Source organism: Acyrthosiphon pisum, chromosome A2, assembly GCF_005508785.2.
Source record: "Acyrthosiphon pisum isolate AL4f chromosome A2, pea_aphid_22Mar2018_4r6ur, whole genome shotgun sequence".
Lineage (NCBI taxonomy): Eukaryota > Metazoa > Arthropoda > Insecta > Hemiptera > Aphididae > Acyrthosiphon > Acyrthosiphon pisum.
The window spans coordinates 117083835-117105645 of record NC_042495.1 but is presented as its reverse complement, the minus strand read 5'-3'; the positions used below and the strand labels follow the sequence as shown (position 1 = coordinate 117105645).

The window sequence follows — 21811 nt, the reverse complement described above, 5'->3', positions numbered from 1 at the left end:
CTCTCATATTTTACGTGTATATATATATATATCTATTATCATACAAAGTGCCAACGTTCGTCCTCGTTAACTGTATATAATAATATATAATCATACGTTCCTCTGCCCGTCTCAAACTTTAAAAATTACATCGTAACCTTAATATTTGAACATTTTATCGAAATCAATATTCCCACTTTAAAATGAAAATTTCTGAATTAATTATTTATACACCATTTATATAATATAATTAATTTTATTATTGTATTCAATTATTATAATATAAGAAATTCTAGTGCAGTATTGTTGAGATGATATTAATTATATTATATTTTAATATGGTGCATAGTTTAATTATTATTACGATGAGCATGCAGGCCTCATAACACCGAATAATTTGAGTTATCGATCTATTAATATTATAATATCTTTCTGCACATAGAACAAGACCGATGATTATTACTTCTATATTTAAAATTGTTTTCGTGGATACGCTTCTTTACGTGTACATAGTAGGTACTTCCAATTTATATAATATACGCACATTCAAATATAACATAATTTATGTTAATAATACCATAAGAAAATAAAAATAAAAATTACGTTAAAAAAAAGTTATTTAAAGCGATAAAAAATGTGTTTGGGATGGTTATGAAATCTGAATACCTATACAGCATTAAATATTATGTGAATTGTCCAGATATGTGAAAATCTTGATTTAGCACGAAATTAATTTTTTTTTTTTTGTTTACAACTTACTATATATTCATCAAAGTGGTTAATTTATTTTGATTCATAACTAACATTTGAATCTTTGTGTGTAGCTGTTAAAATTATTTGTACGTAATAGATGTAAAAATACTATGAAATTTTTCATAAAAACTTCTCAATAATTATCTTTCATTGAAATGTATATGACGAAAACTCATCAATTATTATACGAAATTCATTGGAATTAAAAATCATTAAATGACATATTAAATTACATTATATTATATCATTCTTACTAAACATCGATTCTGTATATTATTATTATTATTATCATTGTGATATTTTCATAATTTACTCTGATGGAAAAAAGCGATACACGAAATCCTGCGAATTCAGACTCATATCTGGATATTTCTGCTGCGCTGTCGCCCTCTCCACCTCTCACTCACTTCCTCAATCTCTATCACTCTCTCTGCGCATAACTATATTTGTATAATATACAATACATGCCCATCAACCGTATAGACGCGACTTCGGATGTATTGTTCTCTTTCCATTTGTCCCGCGGAACTCGAGGCGTGAGTATAATAATATTATATCCACGTTTGCGTGCATGCGAATAATGCACGTCGCCGGAATACGCAACGTTATTAATAATAGTTATAATTGTTATTGTAATACACTAACCTCCGGACCGTCTCGCCATCGTAAACGTATAAATATTGTTATAGTAATGATAATAGTAATAATAATAATAATAATAATGATCGTGCTACTGCTACTACTACTGCTACTACATACTAATACTACTGCTACTATTAACTACTACTATTATGCGATTCGCGCTAACGATTGATTTTATCCCAATTATAATTATTAATATTATGTTATACTACTAAAACTTTGAACACCATCGCTTTCGACCGTTTTATCGCATTTTTACAAACTCCACAACCGTACTCGGATGAATTGTTTGGACTTATCCGCCAGTCATCGTTCTGTGCCTGCGCGTGTAAATTCTCCACTAGCTCTTTATTAATATTACGCATGCGATTTACGGCTTTACCGCGATCTCCAAACGACCGTTATACTGTTATACCACATTAGGTAGGTAGTATTTTGCGATAATATTTAAACGCACATTTTGATGGATGCATAATCGATGGGCGACTACCGGAACGGAGGGGGTTCGGGGGACAGGTCCGCCCTTATTTATCTATTAAATTGTCCAGCCACCCCCACATTTGCCCGTATTTCGTGTGCGTTTATATTTTTATCTTTTTGTCGCAATCGTTGTAGTATTATTTTTTCCAACTCGCAGGCTAAACACAGTTTTTTTCTCCTATATTATATACAATGATTTTGTTAACTAAAAATGCGCTTATTGGGTGGGTTATGTGGGATGGGAGGGTGGAGTGTGAAAACTCGACGCGTGCACTGAGGTTGTAGGGAAATAATAATATATGTTGTTATATTTATAGCCCGACGACCAAATATTTCTATCGTGAACGGAGGACTCTACTAGTGTAACTACTGTTTTATTTATTTGTTTATTTATTTTTTGATATAGGTGCCCCCGCGTACTCTTATTTATAATCGATTTTAAACCATAATTCATTCGTAAACAGTAACCGTCAATTTTTATGTTTTTATGTACCTACGTGTACGCAAAATATGTTCCAGTCTATAGTTATGGCAGAAATAAAAACGCTACAACTCCCCCCTCTTCTTGGATTAAATGCTCGTCTGTTGTCAATACAAATAATTGGGTTTTTTACGGTGATATCATACTATTTAATTTATATTTGCACACATAACGGTCTATACTCGGCATCATTAGGCAACTATGGTTAATAATTTAAATTATAAATTTTCAATTTTTCTTTCGAAAAGCATCGTTTGTCAAATTTGTAGGGGATAACTCAATCTCTTAAACAAATGTGTCCCGCCACGCTCTATTAATAATGTATATCTTACGGACTGTCAAATTAAATTTTATGTGCTTAATTATTCAAGAATAGACTGTGATACTATTGCGAATGTTTATTTTTTGTAATGAGAAGAATATTGAAATGAACAATGAAAAAAAACAGCTCAAAATAGTGTATCCACGCCCCGGAGAGTTCAAAAAATGAAAACGGTGAATTCGTGAAACTCGCTTGGACGATGTAAAAATAAAAATAACAAGGATATCACTGTTTATCGGATACGCGTGTATATATATATATATATTATATGTAACTGGATCGACCGTCGCCGCCGTGTAAATAATTTCGTTCACGCGCCTCGGAAATAGCATACATATATAATATATACATATTGTATTATTGTAGTCGACGTTTGCGATGTTTTCCGACAAATTGGGTAGACGCGCTCTCGCTTTACACACTCACCGCCCGTCCACCCACCCCTTCACGACGAGCCGTGGAGGAAATTCATAATCTCGCACAAACAGAAGCTTTGTTTTTATTGTTATTATTTTTCTCCCGATATATACGTATGTACGCGCATGTATATACTATATATATATATAAATACGTGTATTTATATATTATTAGATTTCCTTTTTTTCGTCAGCGTCGAAAAACCGTTGGCGAACTGTGGAGAGAAACAGAGATAAACAGAGGGCGATAGAGAGATATATATATAGAGAGAGGGACGAAACGAAGCGAACGGATGAAAAAAAAAACCTCCAGTCAAATATAATAACATGAAGCAATTAACGAAATGGAATTGTTAAAAATTAATTATTTATTCGGATGGTTAGAGAGCCATCGGAGCGCGGCCAAAAAACGCGTCGGTCGGTCCGGCGGAGGGATGGGAACCGGCAATGAAGTCGGCGGAAAAAAAATATGACTGAACTCAGACGGTTCTTTTAATCCGCATTTGAAATTATAATAATTTGCAATTAGTACTGCTGCCGCGCAAAGTCGGCAATATAAATACGAGCACGCGATTTTTGAACTATACAAAAGGAGGAAAAAAATATTAAATTTAATATTACACAATAAAGAAAAATATGACAGATAAAATCTTATAACGCATTAAGTGGTTCTCTCGAAATAAGAACAGACAATGCCTCGCTATCATACCAATAACCACGTGCGACGCGTGTCTAATTTTTACGTTAATATTACAAATCGCACATCGTATTAATAATTCTCTATTTGTGCTATTTCCGGCTTCATATAATGATGTTATCACGTTTATAGAAATCATTTTATACAATAAGATTGAGACACTTCGAAAATTAAATGCCCAATTCACCATTTTGAAAAATATTGTTCCTGAAGAACAAAGTTTGCTTTTTAATAATCATAAATTTTGAATCAGATTATTTAATTGTAGCCCGTAGGTACAAATTAAATAAAAAAATTAAAATTGAGTACAAAATAAAAATGTATATGATAAAAATATTTAGTTATCTATTAAAAAGATTCATCGGTCTCGTAAAAAAGTGAAAGTTGGAATTGGCCCTTGTTCTTATGAATGTTTCAATTGCAATCGTTAATGCATCTTTGCATAGTTCACTTAAATATTACCCACTAAAAATAACAAGTACGGCAGGTGTCATTACATGGTGATAAAAGTGCGAATAACATCCCTTTAAAATTGTTCGTATCCCCACCGTTTATCTTACGAGCCCCTTTGATCACTACGCAACTATATTATATACCTATATACATTCTACATAACCGAACAACTGTTGTTATTACCTATGTACAGAAGCCGGATAAGAGGACCCTGTGTGGCGGTTTATATGACCTTGGAGGCGGTTACTATTTCGGCGCGATGAGAAGTTTTTATTTCTATTTTCTTATAATAATATCTGTTATACCGTCCACGCCGCTGTCATATCGCGATGGAACGTTTTTTATTTTTTTCATAATTTCTCTCTTCTCATTCTTTTTCAAGCTGCAGACATCGGAATAAACAATTTTTGTTCGTCTCTCGCGCGTACATAATACTGCTTTTTCTCGAATAATTCTAAGTGAGCGGCAGTGACATGACACTGGCGCGTCTTGAAAATTTAATCTCCTCGTAAATATACGGTTCGAATAAAATATGTCCAACTGCATAGTATACCTATACCGCCGTATACGCCATTATATTACTGTATATAAACTCACGATTTATACATATTTCAATCGTTTCCGTCTGTGCGTACTATATAATAATATAGCCTCTCTCTCATCCACAGGTCGGCTTCTATACCTAACAATATATTATACAATATTTACATTTTATTATTCCGATGCCACAACCCGAGCGTACGAACAACCGAAACGGCAACAAAAGTAGGTAGGCAGGTATACACCTGTGTATACTATATACACGAGTCACCATGGTATCCGAAACAACGCGATACGTCTGTGACGAAAATCCCTATTGTTATAAAACATTAACGAAACACGCGACTTCGTTAAAATCAAAACCCGAATTCGGTCGTCGCAGTATGAATAATTCACTCGCCAGCGAGATGCGAAGTCGACGTCCCTGTGATGACGTGAGCGCTGAGAATTTTTAAAACGTGACCTCCGAAAACGTCGGCTGGGGAGACCCCCTCGAATGACTATAGAATTAGTGAACGCTGTATCGTCGTCGTCGTCGTTGTTGATATTATTACTATTACGCTCCGCGCGTGTAATATCAACGTAATTATTTTTCACCGCGTCGTTGTCGTCGTCGACACAGCAATTTGAATTTATATTGCGTTTTAAAGTATTTCGCGAAGGGATACGCTCTGAAATGTATATAATATATATATATATATATACGCGTATAATATATTATATTATACACGTGCGCTTAACGTCGAGTCGCGAAACGATCGTTTTAAACTCAAGTCGGGACGTGTCCCGGGCAATATAGTTGATTCGTGGAAGAAATAAACTTATAATTATTGTTCGTGTATTATATGCGGATAACGGGTATACTGCTGCAGTCACCAAGCCGACGACCTTTGTAGACAATAGAACAATTCGATCGTTTTTACACTTTTTCCGCGTTCATAAAATATAATATAACAACTCATGTTTTTCTATGATGCGTTTCTCGCGACGTTCCTGCAGTGTGTACTATTATATAATTATATTACACCGAAAACTGTGTTGGGTAGTAACCGCGAATTCGTAACTAAGGGTGTCACTTAATAAGTAAAAATAAACCTTGCCCTATCTCCACCCTGCCCCCTCCCCCTTTAAAAACCGTTGTAAGATATAAATACTTTATGGCCTTCGATTTCCACCCCGGCCGATCGTTGTCTATTGTTGCACGCCTATTATAATTTACGCAACTAAAAAGTATAAGCTAATGCAAAATACTACGTAACAGTTTACAATCAAATAATTTGTTAGTTGCTTGGTGAAGCAAAAATCGTCGAGTTTTCGTTGGTGAATCGATTACATTATTATGGGTAGGCTTTTCCTACCTACTTAAAACTAATTAAATCTGCTGGTAAATATTATTACGAGCGTACTACTTCAACGTAGTCTGTAATACATGTCAATACTTTGCGCTCAACCTCTGACCGAATAGGTAGGCAGCGCGTAACCCTTTGCAGCATTTACGTATTTAATATTATTCACTTATAGGGCTCGTGGGTAGAACGACTTTTCGGGAAACGAAATATTTTACTCTGTTACTTTTTCCACATACGTACGTCGTTATACCGTACAATCATAATACATTATATTCCTCATAATATACGCCGTACACCTACCAAAATATATTGCCCTGAGCGTATAGTATTACGGCCATAACACTGCGGTTGTAATATATAACATTTAATAATATCATAGGCTTGCGGGGGATATGTGCGTGTAAAAATTATACTATTGTTGTATACCTGCGCATGGACGGGGGTCGTGGGGGTGGTGAGGGCACGTTTTAATAATTACCATAATGGACCGTTCGTGCGTGGCGACCGCGGTGTATACTGCTCCGGTGAGCCCGGAAGAGGGTAGATCGCGGGAAGCTGCAGGGCCGTAAAGAAAGGATTACCACGCGACGGGTATACGTATACATCATTATGCACATATATATTATACATATAAATATACGTACACGCGTTATATATATATATATATAGTTGTGTGGCGTCGAGCTTTTCACCGTTCGCACGCCGTTATATCCGGTTGGGGCGGAAGGAGGATGACAAATGAACACGCACACACGCGAGTCGATTTATGTTATTATTATTATTATTATAAATGCATACACACAAAGACACGCACGCACACACACACATTATACGCTTATAATGTTTATTATTTATATATGGCGAGGGTTGTTGTGCGCGTCCCCGTTGACCGCGTGTGAAAGACGAACGATCGCTGCACGCCGCGCACTTCCGTTTTGCCGGTTCGTTTTTATTTTCTTTTTCTTCTCTGTGTTTATTCCGCATAACATAAATCGATATCGTCGTAAATATTAATAACAAATAACAATGCCCCGTATTCGGGCTGGCAACTAAATACGTCATCGCGGTCACGTGCAGCGCGCGCACCATAATAATATATTAATATGATATTATTATAACGTTAGCGTAATAATATGTAGCACAGTTATAACTTATAATAATATTATCATACACTTCTATAGTGAAGCGGCTATTGTAAAGTATAGAAACTATAATATTATTATAGTGGTGAAGGGGGTTAGGTGTTGGTGGTAGTGGTAGTGGAAACGACTATAATTTCACATTCGAACACTTATCAGCGACCCGTAAGACTTACAGTGTAAGTATAGCTCCGCGTAAGTCTCGGCTTTTTCTTTTCTCTTTGTTTCGGACGTTTTAAAAAAAAAAAAAAAAATAAGAAAAAAGTGAAACGTTTTACCGCGCAATGTTCGTATATATAGGTACATCTGTCTGTTCGACCCGATGCGTTTATCCCGGACGCGACGCGTGCCATATAATAAAGTGTATATATATAGGTACGCGAGCACATTACAACACACGTATATACATGCGTTTTTACAACACGACTACCGTAAAAATTCTTCCGGCACTTAACCCCCTCAACCCCACGACCGCTCATAACCCCCTATCCGGTGGCGTATATATATGACAGACACACATTATAACACACACACACACACACACACACACACACATATATATATATTATTGTATCATATGAAATACGTGCGCAATGGATTCGCCGCTCGGTTGGAATACGAAATTATTGCCTCCGACCCCGAACACACGAAACTCGGCGTATACTGCGCGTGGCGCTCGGCCTATGCGATACTACGTACAATACGACATAATGTATTGTGTAACGTCGCGATAATATTAATGTTGTGTTATCATAGATCGACGTGTTTAATATCGTATAACCATAATATGTGTTGCGATCTCGAATTCGGGTGCATAAACGCGAGCGAACGAGCGTTATTACAAAGGTCATACATCATACTGCGGGGCATGAGAGAGAGGGCGCGCACAGTGACGAATGACGATAACATGGTCGCAGATATCTGCAGGAGACGGTGCGTGAATGTGGAGATAGTAGGGCACCGACGATACCAGTATATATGTATAATAGATGGGTAGGTACATTTCGAAAGCGTTAGTATACGTATTATAATATTCAACTCGGTTCTCCAATTCCGTCGGAACCTAATGCGTTTTTAATACAACATTATACCTACCTATATACAAGTCCATAATATGTCGTATTGATTTTTTTTTAACATTATTATGATTGCTATACAATATTTGATGTATGTTGTTAGAAAAGTATTTTTTTTTCAATATAAATTTGTTTTTTGTTTATAAATTCCGACTGGACCGATCGGAAGGGTGCCACGATACGGTCTACTCAATTGGTCCTGCTCGAAAACTGATAAAATGCTGTGTTACATTTTTTTCAAGCCATTATGTTTGCTGACGTCTTGCACGACATTTTTTTCTACGATCGTCGGCAGTTTTTCCTTGTGGTCAAAAAAACAACCAACCTAACCTCTTCAATAAGCACCAACTAGACATTATACTTTTATAAATATGCTATATCTTGAAACTTTCCATGCACTCATTCTTCTAGGAATATTAATTTATTAATTTATTTTTTTTTAAAGAACACTTTAAGAATTACATTCCTCTATTCACAAGAGGATAAATATTTGATAACAACCGATTTCACTAAACGTGTTTATATAAATATATAAAGAAAACTAACCTAAAATCATTACATTTTTAAAGGCTCAGTTGAAAAAATTTAATACTTTCGCTTTAGTCAAAGAGCTTACGTTATAGGAAACGCTTCTTTCTACACACACATGGGAGTACACATACACTTACACATCCACATTACACTCGAATGGTCATTTTTTTTTTTTGTTCAAAGTGTTTCTCGTTTTTGTATACCAGAAGTTGTTTTATTTTATTATTGTTTCCGGCATATCGCAGGTGTTTCTACACGACTAATATATATTATTTTGCTGTCCTTAACATTAATATATAATATCATAATAATGGGTGCAATTGGGTAGGTACATGTATTATATTACATTGCGTATATTAAATATTTTTTTTCATGATTAGATATGTATTTCGTATATAAATACCTCCTATTATATTAGTATGTATATATCGTGTTTGTATATTGTTATTATTTGGAATCTATTCGAACAATATAATATGTATATAACTTCCTATGCATATTGTTACATTATAATATAGGAATGCGTGTAGTTGTATAATATTATTACTATATTATTTTTGTTTTGTTTTTGCAATAGAATGTTTTGTTGTTTTAGACGCGTGTTTCGTAATTTTCCGTATCATACATACATGTATAAATATTTTTGAAACAAAAGAACATTTCCTACATACCTATTATTATAATATCACTACCTATAGATATTTTATACACATGTATACAAATGTTTACATATATATATATACAGGATGACATTTTGCACACGTACAAACTCGCCCTCATTCTAAATAATATTATAATAAAATATATTTTTATTCATATCGCTACCCTATACAATCTGCACAAAACTCTATTCAATGGTTGATAACTCGTGCGAGAATTAATTATTTAATTTTTAACATTTATATGAATTTTATCTTTATGTAATATCAATATCATATACGTATGTAAATAATATTTATATTTTATATATAAACATAAGGAACATTTGAACGATGTTACAGGAAAACAAAATGTTTGTTTTATACCAAGTGGTAGGTAACACGAAGTCATAATAAGAGAATATAATACCTAAAAATAATTTCGTATACGGTAATAATTATAATTTTCAAAATTATTCGAAAGCAAATATTGTCCTGGTGCAAACGAGGCTAGTCACTATTGTGCGTAATTTTGTGGGTATGTGTTTCGTTCTTATTTTCAGTGGTGTGTATATTGACAGAACGCAAAATGAAAAATGTTTTTATGCGTTTTGTGTAAACATTTTTTTCACAACCAATTCGCATTTAAATATCGCTAATATAACAATATAATAACTTATCGCATGACGTTGTAACTTGCATTTGATCCCTGACAAACTATCATATCATAATATTGACTCCAAACAATAACAACACACCGTACCCTTTCAGGTATATATACACAATACACATAAAAGTATTTAAAAAAAAAGATCCGGACACGACAGACCTTCAATATAATGTATTATGTACATACATACAAACTGTCCACAGCATTATTATTATAATTGTTATTATTGTATACTTTTGCGTAATTACCGTCCGGCGCAAGCTTGCTTAATCGGCCATTACCCCCGCATTGCTGGTACATAAAAATATATAACATTATCTTCAATTCAAATCTATGTGTCGTTTTCGCCGTCGCGTTATAATAATAATACTATTATGATGACTTTTAGCCTTTAGGTATAATAATAATGATGATAATAATAATAATAATCATAATAATACCAATATAATATGCGGTTTGAAAACTACAACACAAAAACGATAAAGCCATAAAATAATGTATTTGATTTAAGGGGGTTGCAAACGGACAATTATTTCAACTCATATGCACCAATCTTTTGTCAATCATGGTCCTGATAACGCGACAATACTTCTGAAAAATGATTTGAATTCGATAATATGATAACTTGATATCAATATTATATTCCACTTTTTTCAAATGTTATTCCTATACTCCTATACATTTTGTTTGAATATGTCAAATGTACAAAACGTTAAGTGTTGATTATTTGAAAATTAAATTAAATATTTTAAAATGTGTCCTGGTCGATCTCAAGTGAACATATTACGAATTCAAATCAGTTTTCAGAAGTCTTAACGCGTTTTTTAATTGCTTACCGTTTACGGACGCAACAACGTAGTGGTGACTTGTATATGCGCGTGCGGGAGCGTTCCACTATTTTATTTACACCTAGTCACACACACTAATGATCATTTATTACGCACACATTTAGAATACCCGCATACAAACAATTTTAAAATTGTTTATTCTCAACTCTTTAAAAACTGTTCGTTTTCAATCCCCTTAATATCACGCGTGTAGCTAGAGAACCGAAATGAAACTATATTATCAGACTTTTTTTGTTGCATTTTCCACACGTGAACAGTACTAGTACATACAAATTTGTTTTTGCATCTTCGTCCCATGACAATACTAAGATAAAATGAAAAATCACGAATTCAGGACGATGTTGATTCGATCCGATTGATCGATTGCGTCTATATAGTATACTATATGCATTATGCATATGTTATATGACAAAATATCTCCATTAACTTGCGATCCGTGAAATCGCCAATCGAGTTCAATTCAGCTATTAATAATATTATAGAATATAACCATATATAGTATTTTAACGTACCACATACCTGTATAATAAATGATTGCAATAAATATAGTAAAGAATAATAATAATAATAATAACATTAAGAATAGAATAACAATAATACTGCTATAACTATTATATTATGGTGTAGACGTGTATGTGTCCCATACAGTCTGGTATGCATCACAATTTTAATTCATTACGTGGGCATCAAAAATTGTATAATACCTATTATAATGCCGTCACCTCGTAAAAACCGGTGGCGGTGTCAGACAGTGTGCAGTTAAAGAATAAAACAAAATGCATAAGCTTTTGTTTTTTTTCCATTTCACCATACACTCGATTTTTACTTTTAAACTTGCAGCGGCCACAGTGTGGTATCAAAGAAAAGAATTTTTTTTTTCTTGACGTATTCATTATTTCATTTTTTTTTTTTTTACATTATATAACGGTCGATGAAGATATTATAATGATGCGTATGGAAAATTTCTTAGTGACTAACGGAAAAAAAAAGAAAATCTTGATCAAACCGTTTTTTTTTTATCACGCTATAATATAATTTATTTTTGCTTGGCTTATCAGTGGCGGTTTGCTGTTTTTCACCTATTTTCTTTCCTTATTTCATAAATATTTATATTATATATAACATAATATATAAAAATCTTCCCATCGGCATTACGATGATGAGTGCTTGTGTAGTTGTGTGTGTGTGTGGTATTCAGACGCGGTACCATGATATATTATAATATATATATTATTTAGTATGTTGTATGTATTACTATTATAATATTATTAAGCACCTATAATATGAATGTCAGAAACCTAACTGTCACTTGCTCGGATGTGCGCTGTATATGTTATTCAATAATATTATGCAACCAAACAATAATAATAATAATAATACACTCATACACTAATTGTACATATATAGGTACCTATCTGTATAATTATATACTAATATATTTTAATTTGTTTTTATTCATTTTTATCAATATCATATAATTAAGTTTTTCGAGGTCCCCTTTAGCATAATATATTATAATTATATAACATTAAGTAAACCTATATAATATAATATACCATAATATATGATATTATAATATTAGGAATATTCAAATTGTGTTAAAAAATACAGACTTAGACATTGACACAGACACAGACACACACACACACAGACACAGACACACACACACACAGACACACAGACACACACACACACACACACACACACACACACACACACACACACACACAAGACGGGACTGTCGTAACAATAACATTGTCGACATAATAATATAAATTATAATAATTAATTCACTCGACATTTGGTCGACCCACAGTTTAACGCGCTCTTACAGCGCCAATTTCCAAAATCATAATCATTTACAAATTACAGCAAAATTGTGACATTGTGCAGCTGATTAAATGGATCCACCTGTATATGTTTATAAAATGTATTATATTTCAGTACGTGATTTATTTGAAAAATCCACTCTTTAATACATTATGCACTGCACAGGTAAACTATTACATTACATGCGTACAATATGGAAGCACGTTGAAATACCGTTTGCGAATATCTCATCGAATAAAATCCATAACATACATTTTACCCTAAGTCGTGACGTATTACGAAAAACAATAATATTCAGAACACAGATTTTAAAATTAACCAACCGATCGGTTTTCCAAAAAAAAAGTTAGAAGCTTTCAACTTGTCACTTTGATGGTTTTTGAAAATTAAAACTTTCTAAACAATCGTATATCCTTGTTTGTTGTGTGCGTTTTTAAAGTTCAAGAATTCAATCATTGAAAACGCCTTCGCCAAAATCAAAGTCAATGGATTATTAACTAGTTGAATTCGAAATTCGCAATAATTATTTTCCGTTCTGATTACGTATCGGTCTAACGGTCGGTCAATATCACTATAATATTCAATGATCATGCCGATGTTGATTTTTTCCTGATTTTTTCCTACCCGAAATTGTATCCCCAGCCCTCGGTAAAATATCTCTAGTGAAAATTTACCTCTCGGTCACTAGTGAAATTTTACCATGGCTTAAGAACATACCGACGTAAATATCAGTTAGTGATTTTTTACCTACCGAAATTTGACCAGTGAGTCAGTGTTCACAATGATATTTTGCCAGGGGGCGGGTTGTACAACTTCACCAAATCTAACCGGTGCTGAAAAATGTTTCAATTGTACACGTCATAAATATTATATTATATATTACACTGCTGCAGTATATGAATCGTATGTATGATATATTATTATATTGTACAGTAGGTGTGTCACGTGATTTGATCGGAAAATCGGCATAAATTTTATAATATTATTCGTAACCGCTGCTGGAGTGATCGTTATAATGTACTTGAACTGTGCGCAAAAAAAAAAACAAAATAAATACATACGAAGTTTCGCCCGGTCTCGGCACAACTCACAATAACAAAACCACGTACGACTTTCCGATCGCATCGCGTGTTTTAACAACACGACGTTTTTCTTTTATTATAATATACCTATACAAAACACGACGTAGGTATAAAATATATTATATTATTATAATATCGTATTATGTAGTAGTTACAATGTCGTTATCTCGGATTTAGTGTGTCGAGATAATTCATAATATAATATTATTATCGTTGTCGTTGTTGTTATTATTATTATTATTATTATTATTATTATAATTATTACTATTATTATCATCATAATAAACACTAAACCTATACCTACTAACTACATTGTTGTATTATGTTTATCAAATGACCGTGCGTGTGTATTTTTCAAGTGATGAGCAATTACCACCATCAGGCAGCCGCGGTCGCCGCACAAGGTTTCGGGCCACCAGCGTCGCCGCACACCGGCGGCCCCGGCAACCCGCGGGCCGCCGCGTTCCCGCCGGCCACGTCGCCCGGCCCCGGCGCCCCGTCCACCATGGACATGTACAGCTCGAACCCGGCCGATTACGTGCAAGCAGCGTCACCGCAACCGTCCGCGTTCCCCGCGATCGCCGTCTCACGTGCGCCCATTAATTACAATCCTGTAGGTATATAGTCCGATTTGCGTAAGGGTTTGTAACGATATAAAATTTATTTTTATAATTTTATAATTTATTTTTATTTATTTTTTACATTTCTCTCTTACTTGATACCAACTACACGACTATACCGTACTTACCATACCCAACGTGGATCAATGGAGAGACGGACTGCGCATTCCTCGCCCCACCATCTCCCCCCCCTCCCAATAAAAATGAAAATCAAATGTATGTAAATGGGTGTCCAATTCATAGTAGCACTCGGATAACCGTACAATAGAAAAAAAACAGTGTTTGTCAAAAAAAAACCTTACGGTTGCCGAGTGCCTAGATGAACTTACTGGATGAGTCGAATATGAACGGCGAGCGAGAATATAAAGATCCGCAACGCTTATAAAAAATATCAATACGTACATTTTTCCCAGCACCTATTCAAACGTCACTATTTAAATTTTCTGATATACCATTTATTAGTATAATATTATCTACCTTACACTCGTCGACGATAATGATTCGATCTCTCTTTCTCTCTCCCTAAGCGCAGTCCTTCTTTTTATAAGTCCATGCCACTACTATTACTTTTAAAACATGATATTGTATTTGTTTTAAATCGTCTAGAGTTCAAGACCAAAACTTAACTGACGAACACATACACACAAACACACATACATACACACACCCACACACACGCACACACCCATTCGCACACAAATCGCCTAGATGTATATTTTTGTGACCTACACTGTGTAGCTGCTGCCGTGTGACCGCCGACGGGGTTAGGTATATCTCGTAAAAACGCCCGCAAATAATTTTTGTGTTGAAATAATTGTTGTTGTTGTTGTTGTTGTTGTTGTTATTGTTATTATTATTATATATGTGTGTACGCTCTATATATTACAGACACCCCGCACGATTCGCACTCTCCTCAGGCACATTTCCCGCACGCCTTAAACTATTGTATTATTGTGTGTGATTTATTTTGTGTATATAATATTATATTAAAATATGTAATAGGTAATATTATATTATAATATATTGTTATATCGTCGCGTGTTTATCGGTTGAACTATGTATAAAGTGGTTCGCCGGGTTTTTCTCGTTAGGTTGAATAGGTATATTTGGTTAAATCCTAACCTAACACTGTGGGAAAACTGAGATGAACGAGCCCCGTGTACTCTCGTTTATACGTCCCGACCGACAACACGTTTTTACGCTTTTTTTTCTTGTTGGTTTTACAGTTTTGTATTTTTTTTTTTTTTTTTTTGGTTTTCTTGTCTTGTCATCCGACTCAAATTTAATACACGATATTATAGCATTATTATACTCGTTTAGACAGTGTTTTAAGTTTTGATAATTATGAAATTGTAATTGACACTCTAGCGCAACTTCATTTTTCGACAATAATAGTATCTATGTACGTTTTATAAGAATGGTTAGGACGAAAATATAATGTTGTATACAGCTAGGAAATTTATAAAATGAAAGAAACATCTTATTTGCAAACGACTTTTTTTTATTATGCTAGCGAAATATAATCTACCGACGGTTGAATATAATATCATTTGCCGCTCGATGCTGCAAGCATAACAATATAATATAAAGTACACTGACCGGTTTGGTGGTCTACCAGTCTCGGCCGTACTATGGTAACGTTCGGAACGGGTCAACCTCATTCCCCGAACTGGAAGTCGTCCTTGCAGAAATAACGTAGTATTTTTTAACTAATGCCAATATTTGAAACATCAAGCCCACTCTTATAATACCACCCTCCCGAAAGCCCGGCACAGTCAAATCCCTCCGAATGCTGCAGGAATATGCGCTTCCTCGTACCCCGACTAACGCACACAGATATGCAATAAGCGCCCAACTAAGGTCTATACCACTATAACCGCATCACCCTTGTGGCAGGTCCGTCGGAAGACGTGTACGTTGATCATGTGTGTGCGTTCGTGTTATATTTACTCGCGTCGGATTCCGCGAGCGCGATACATTATTCAACTTCCGTCATCACCGCTCTCGGTTAGACGCGATAATTAATCACTTCACCGAGGGGGTCGAGTGGTATGCCTGATCGCCTCAAATCCTCCTAGTCCGCATCCTTTCCCTCGAGATTCTGAAATATTATAAATTAAAACACTCCTGGTAACGTATGTCGTCGTCGTCATCGTCGTCGTTGTGGCGTCCTGCTCACCTGCAAACTTTCCGACGAATTTCGAATCGCGTCGCCTCGACAAACTATTATAACTATTCACTCGTATTATATACACAATGCATCTGCCTACCATCCCCGTTCCAGTTAATATACCTCCCTAAATACATACACACACGCTTAAACTATGCATGGAAATGCAAATTTGATATCTTTCAGGCTATCCAACAAGCGGAGGATTGAAAAAAAACCAAACCTATACCATAATAAGATAAAATTACAATAATATATTGAAATGTAGATGTTATTTGTTACTTACCCTATCCGGACTCTTGTGATAGCTCGTACCGTATACTAATAATAATATCAGTAATAATAATAATAATAATAATAAAAATAATTGTATAAATTTGGTTCACCGATGACTTTTTCATTTAAAAAACAGTATGACATCGATTGAATGGTAAAAAAATGATATTTATCATTTTTTTATTTTTTGATGTCTTTCAAGACTCGTATATTATCCCTTTTCCTCGGCCATTATATACTTTAATAATAATAATATGTGCACTCGCTCGTTGTGTCACGTGCAGCCCACCCATTTATAGCGCATCAATTCTGGAACTTTAGCTCGGAATTTACCGAGGTCTGTTCTCGAAAACTTTCCTTTTTTAAAGAAAAAAATATATGAGACAGACTACGACTTATTATTATTCTCAAGTAGATTGTATATAGTCGCCGACGTTGTAAAAAATATTATGTCCCCCTGTAGTGTATAACTGTTGGTCCGCATTGATAACATTAATAATGAAAAAAAAAAGTAGGCACTAGGTAGTCAAAAGCATATTTCTCTGCAAGTCTATATAGTATTTAATTACTGTTTCTCGGCAGGTATAGTATATCGGTAGCTTTGTTTTAGTACAAAGCAAGTTAAAAATATATACTTAACATTTATGCGTTGAAAATGGACTTGTGGAACTCGTGGCCATATTTTATTATATTCGTAACTAATTCCTTACTGTATTATTATATAATAATATATTATGCGTTTTTAGTGACGTTTATAGTATACTTATACTGTCTTATTTACTTATTTTTACAAACTTATGTTTATTATTCATTACATTTTCAACTATGCAGTTATATTATTATTTTATACATTTTGATATTATATAATTATAGGTTTTTTTTGTATATTATCACTAGGTAAATATTGTTAGAAGCTATAATTGAAAAAAAATATAAGATCGTATTTTCGTATTATTATATTTGATAAAAATATTGACCAAAAATTCAAGTGCTCCACGGGGACGAAACATGTAGGTCTGGAGAAAGTCATCATTAAATTTTCCGATTGTTCCGTTATCGCCGTTCGTTCTTCTCCGGTTACCTTATCAGCTATAATAGGGTAGTCCGTGGTAGTGGACTATTTTATAATTTTAAATCTTTTATTTCAAGTTAAAATACATCATTAATTATGTATTTTCCCACATACCGATATTATTCACAATACGAGTAAATCGCATCGTATACATCAGATAACTTCCTTTTTTATTATTAATTTACCATAAAAATTTAAAATTTATATATTGTTACGAAAGACGATAGTCCTTTGATTCGCATTTATAATATACAAATACATCATATTGAATGACTCTTTTTGTAGTTATTAAAAATAAATAAATCATATATTTTCAGCTTCTCACAAGCAAAACGTTTTCTTGACGCATGGCTACAGTTACCACCCTCCCCTTCATATATCGTGACTTTGAACATTATAAAGTCATTTTTGTTATTCATTTTTTAATGACTCGCGTGCGTGTCGTATCTCTGTAAAATAATGCCGGGTCGATGATTTCCATTCATATTAAATCTCAACAGACTGCATAATTAGTTTTTTCTTAAACATAACGTATACACTGTATATTTTAATATTTATAATATTATAGATCCGTTACTGACACATATTCAGACCAGTGGTAGCTTTAGTAGTATATACATTATTCGTTTTAATGATGCGACATCCCCCTCCCCTACCGATTAAAACACACACATACAAATCAATAACAATCGTTTATATAATGAATTAATAAACTTTTATTACAATTCGTGCAACACCAAAATGGCGTTTCTAATAATATAATGAAAATTCGACAATGGATTGATTTCCCATACTAAAATTCGTTTATCGAGAATAGCACAAGCCACCTCGCTAGTCGCTAAACACGCGTGTAGCGAAATTGCCTATACAACGCGCCGACCAACAAAATATTTGAATTATTATAATAATAATATAATGATAATAATAACAATTTATTATTATAACATAAATATTATGGAGATTTATTATACTATTGTTCTATAAACAAAATACCATTCACCATAGCTTTGCATTTTGGACTAGGGACAATTGGTGGATTTTCCTATCACTTTATTCAAACAAATCATATTTGTATCATGTAGAACAATAAAAATATACGTATTTCTAGGAAGAAAATAAATACGAATTTTTAGATAAAAAAAAATCAATGAAAAAATTGACATATTATAATGATTTAAAATGTTTAATATGTTTGAAAATATATCAATTGATTTTTTACTCCACGTTTAATGAGAGGTAATGTGCGTCTCATTTTACTATCCACCCATCCCCTATCCGTCACTGATCTCAACATTCACTGCTGGAAATATTAATAAACTGTATATTATATAACATAATATCATGACTTATAATATTTTGTAAAATTTCGCAAAACCTTCGATAAAACATTATATTATTTTCGAGAGAAATTGCCGCGTTGAAGATGCGTATTTCGGATCGCATTACATTTCATTATAAATTATTATTATTTAACACATGACTGGCAGTGTCGATTGTACGTGTAGTATAAATATTGCCTTAGATCTGGCTCAGAAAAATATCTCAAACTGGAAAAACGTAAATAAATCGCAATAAAACGTTCTCTTTCTTTGACAATTAATTCTGACTTTTTTAAACACTGCCTGTAAAACCACATTTTTGAGGTAATAGTCATCGTCGTCGTACACTTCTATGTAACCGAATAGTTAAAACCCGATACTAATTAATAATGTGAAATATAATTTTAATTCAGGTTCAAAATAAACGTGTACCGATATGTAGAGCGTGGCCGATAGAATAAAATAGACATGAAAAAAATATTTAGAAAATAATATCATCATCGAAACCTTTTGGTTAGTCTCAGATTCTTATAGAAACATAATAAATTGTCGTTGTCGTCTTCTTTTTTTCCCCACAGTATAATTTACAGTGTAATATCAAATGTTTGAAAAGTTTTGATTGCTGTGCAATCATATTACATTATATACTTTTAAAATAATTTTTGAATTTCAATTACACAGATTTATTGGAGACAATTATTATCTGTATATTGTAGGTATTGATTCTTTTTGCTGTAGTTTAATGGATCGTGTTATTGCCCGTGTACATCATACTATTATTACTTGCTAAATTTTACTGAAATTATTAGATTTTGTATTAGTTATAAAATTGTAATAATTTTAATTGGTATTTATTGCACCTAATATAGCAAGTTTAGTAAACAAATAAATTGCAATGCATAAATATAATAGTTATATAATATATATTAATGCGAAAACTAGTTTTTTCTTATCTATATATCAGTGATTAGTTTATTGTATGTTAGGTACAGAACAATGGAAAAGCTATTATATATCTGACTGCTAGACACAACTATTTTTATATTTATTTCACTAGTCTGATGCGTCAAACTTTTATATAACTTTGAAAATGTATATTCTATTATTTTGTTGTATAAATGTACACGTTTGATTGAAAACTGACACCATATATTATTACTATGCTACGCAACTAACCGACTAGAGAGTTTCGATCGTTGCGTTTGAATAGTACAAAATTGTCCAACTACTAACTGGAAATGTTTTTAATAACACACTGTCTATACGTAAATATGACTGAATCGTCCCGACCTCGTTATTTGAACATTTAAACGACGCATGTCGAAGACATTACAATATCGTTATCACTACGTGATCTATGTCACAACAAGTTTAAAATGTCCATACTTTATTGAAAATATAATATAATATTGTAATGTCGAAACAGACCTCGAAAATGTCATGTAACGTCGTGTAATCGGTGGTCGGTCGTGTTTATAATATGTTTGTCTTGTTTATAAACATCTCTCTCACACACACACACACACACACACACACACGCACAACACACAACGCCCCTTATGTAAAGAGACATTTTTTTTTAGTTTCAATTTTTTCGATTTGTACTAACCAGTTTTGTATTTTTTTTCAGGGGCCTTTGATTCCGGCCGCTTTTACCAATGGGTACCACTGAACAACGCAAGAGTCAATAAATTTCTTCCATCGTAAGGTCATTGTTGTTCATTCATAAAATTCTCATCGTCCAATCATTGTTTTTTTTTTTTTTTTAATTCAAAAACAATTCATAATAATTTATACGTATTGTTTATCGTTCTGACTTTTTTTTTACTATCTTATTACAGGTTGACCGATATTAGTCGCCCCTATGCGTGTGATTGACTCAATAACTCACAACTATCACCAGAGATATATATATAAACGTCTCACCCACTCTCACTTACACCAAAGGTTTTCTTTCTCAATAATGCTATTAATAATAATCGTTTCTATATTATATAATAATTATAATGATTTAAAATAAAAAAAAAAAACATGTTTTATTATATTAATAATGTTTATATTATGATAACAAATAAAAAAAAATTAATATATAAGATAATTACATTAAAGAAAAAAAATTATTATTATTATATTCGTTTTTTTTTAGGGTTTTTATTATTATATAAATGAAATTACCCAAAATATGTAAATTTAATAATATTAACTTAATACTTATATTATATAATAATAATAACTATACCTAAACTAATTATAATCTCTGAACGATAAATCAAACCAGAAAATCGGAAAAAAAATTGTCGCGTGTTGCTCATTATAATAATAAGGGCGCAGCCGTATAATAATTGTAGAATAGAAAAAAAAAACAAATCAAGACCATCTAATTAAGATCTCATAATGAATCACACACACAATATCTAGGCAGTAGTAA

At 33.1% G+C, this 21811-nt stretch overlaps 1 protein-coding gene across 8 annotated transcripts in view; it reads left to right on the top strand.

Annotated features, from left to right (window-relative positions):
* Positions 1–21811, top strand: part of LOC100572393 (RNA-binding protein Musashi homolog Rbp6) — a 399006-nt gene extending 377195 nt beyond the window's left edge. For 4 of the 8 annotated variants that reach the window (XM_029489717.1, XM_029489715.1, XM_029489722.1 and 1 more), the window contains 3 exons: positions 14286–14543; positions 21014–21086; positions 21225–21414. In XM_029489717.1, the coding sequence (XP_029345577.1) occupies positions 14286–14543; positions 21014–21086; positions 21225–21261 (368 nt within the window). In that variant the 3' untranslated portion in view covers positions 21262–21414. Of the gene's footprint in view, positions 1–14285; positions 14544–21013; positions 21092–21224 lie in introns of all 8 variants that reach the window. The other 4 variants (XM_029489719.1, XM_029489716.1, XM_029489720.1 and 1 more) reach the window with 4 other exon arrangements.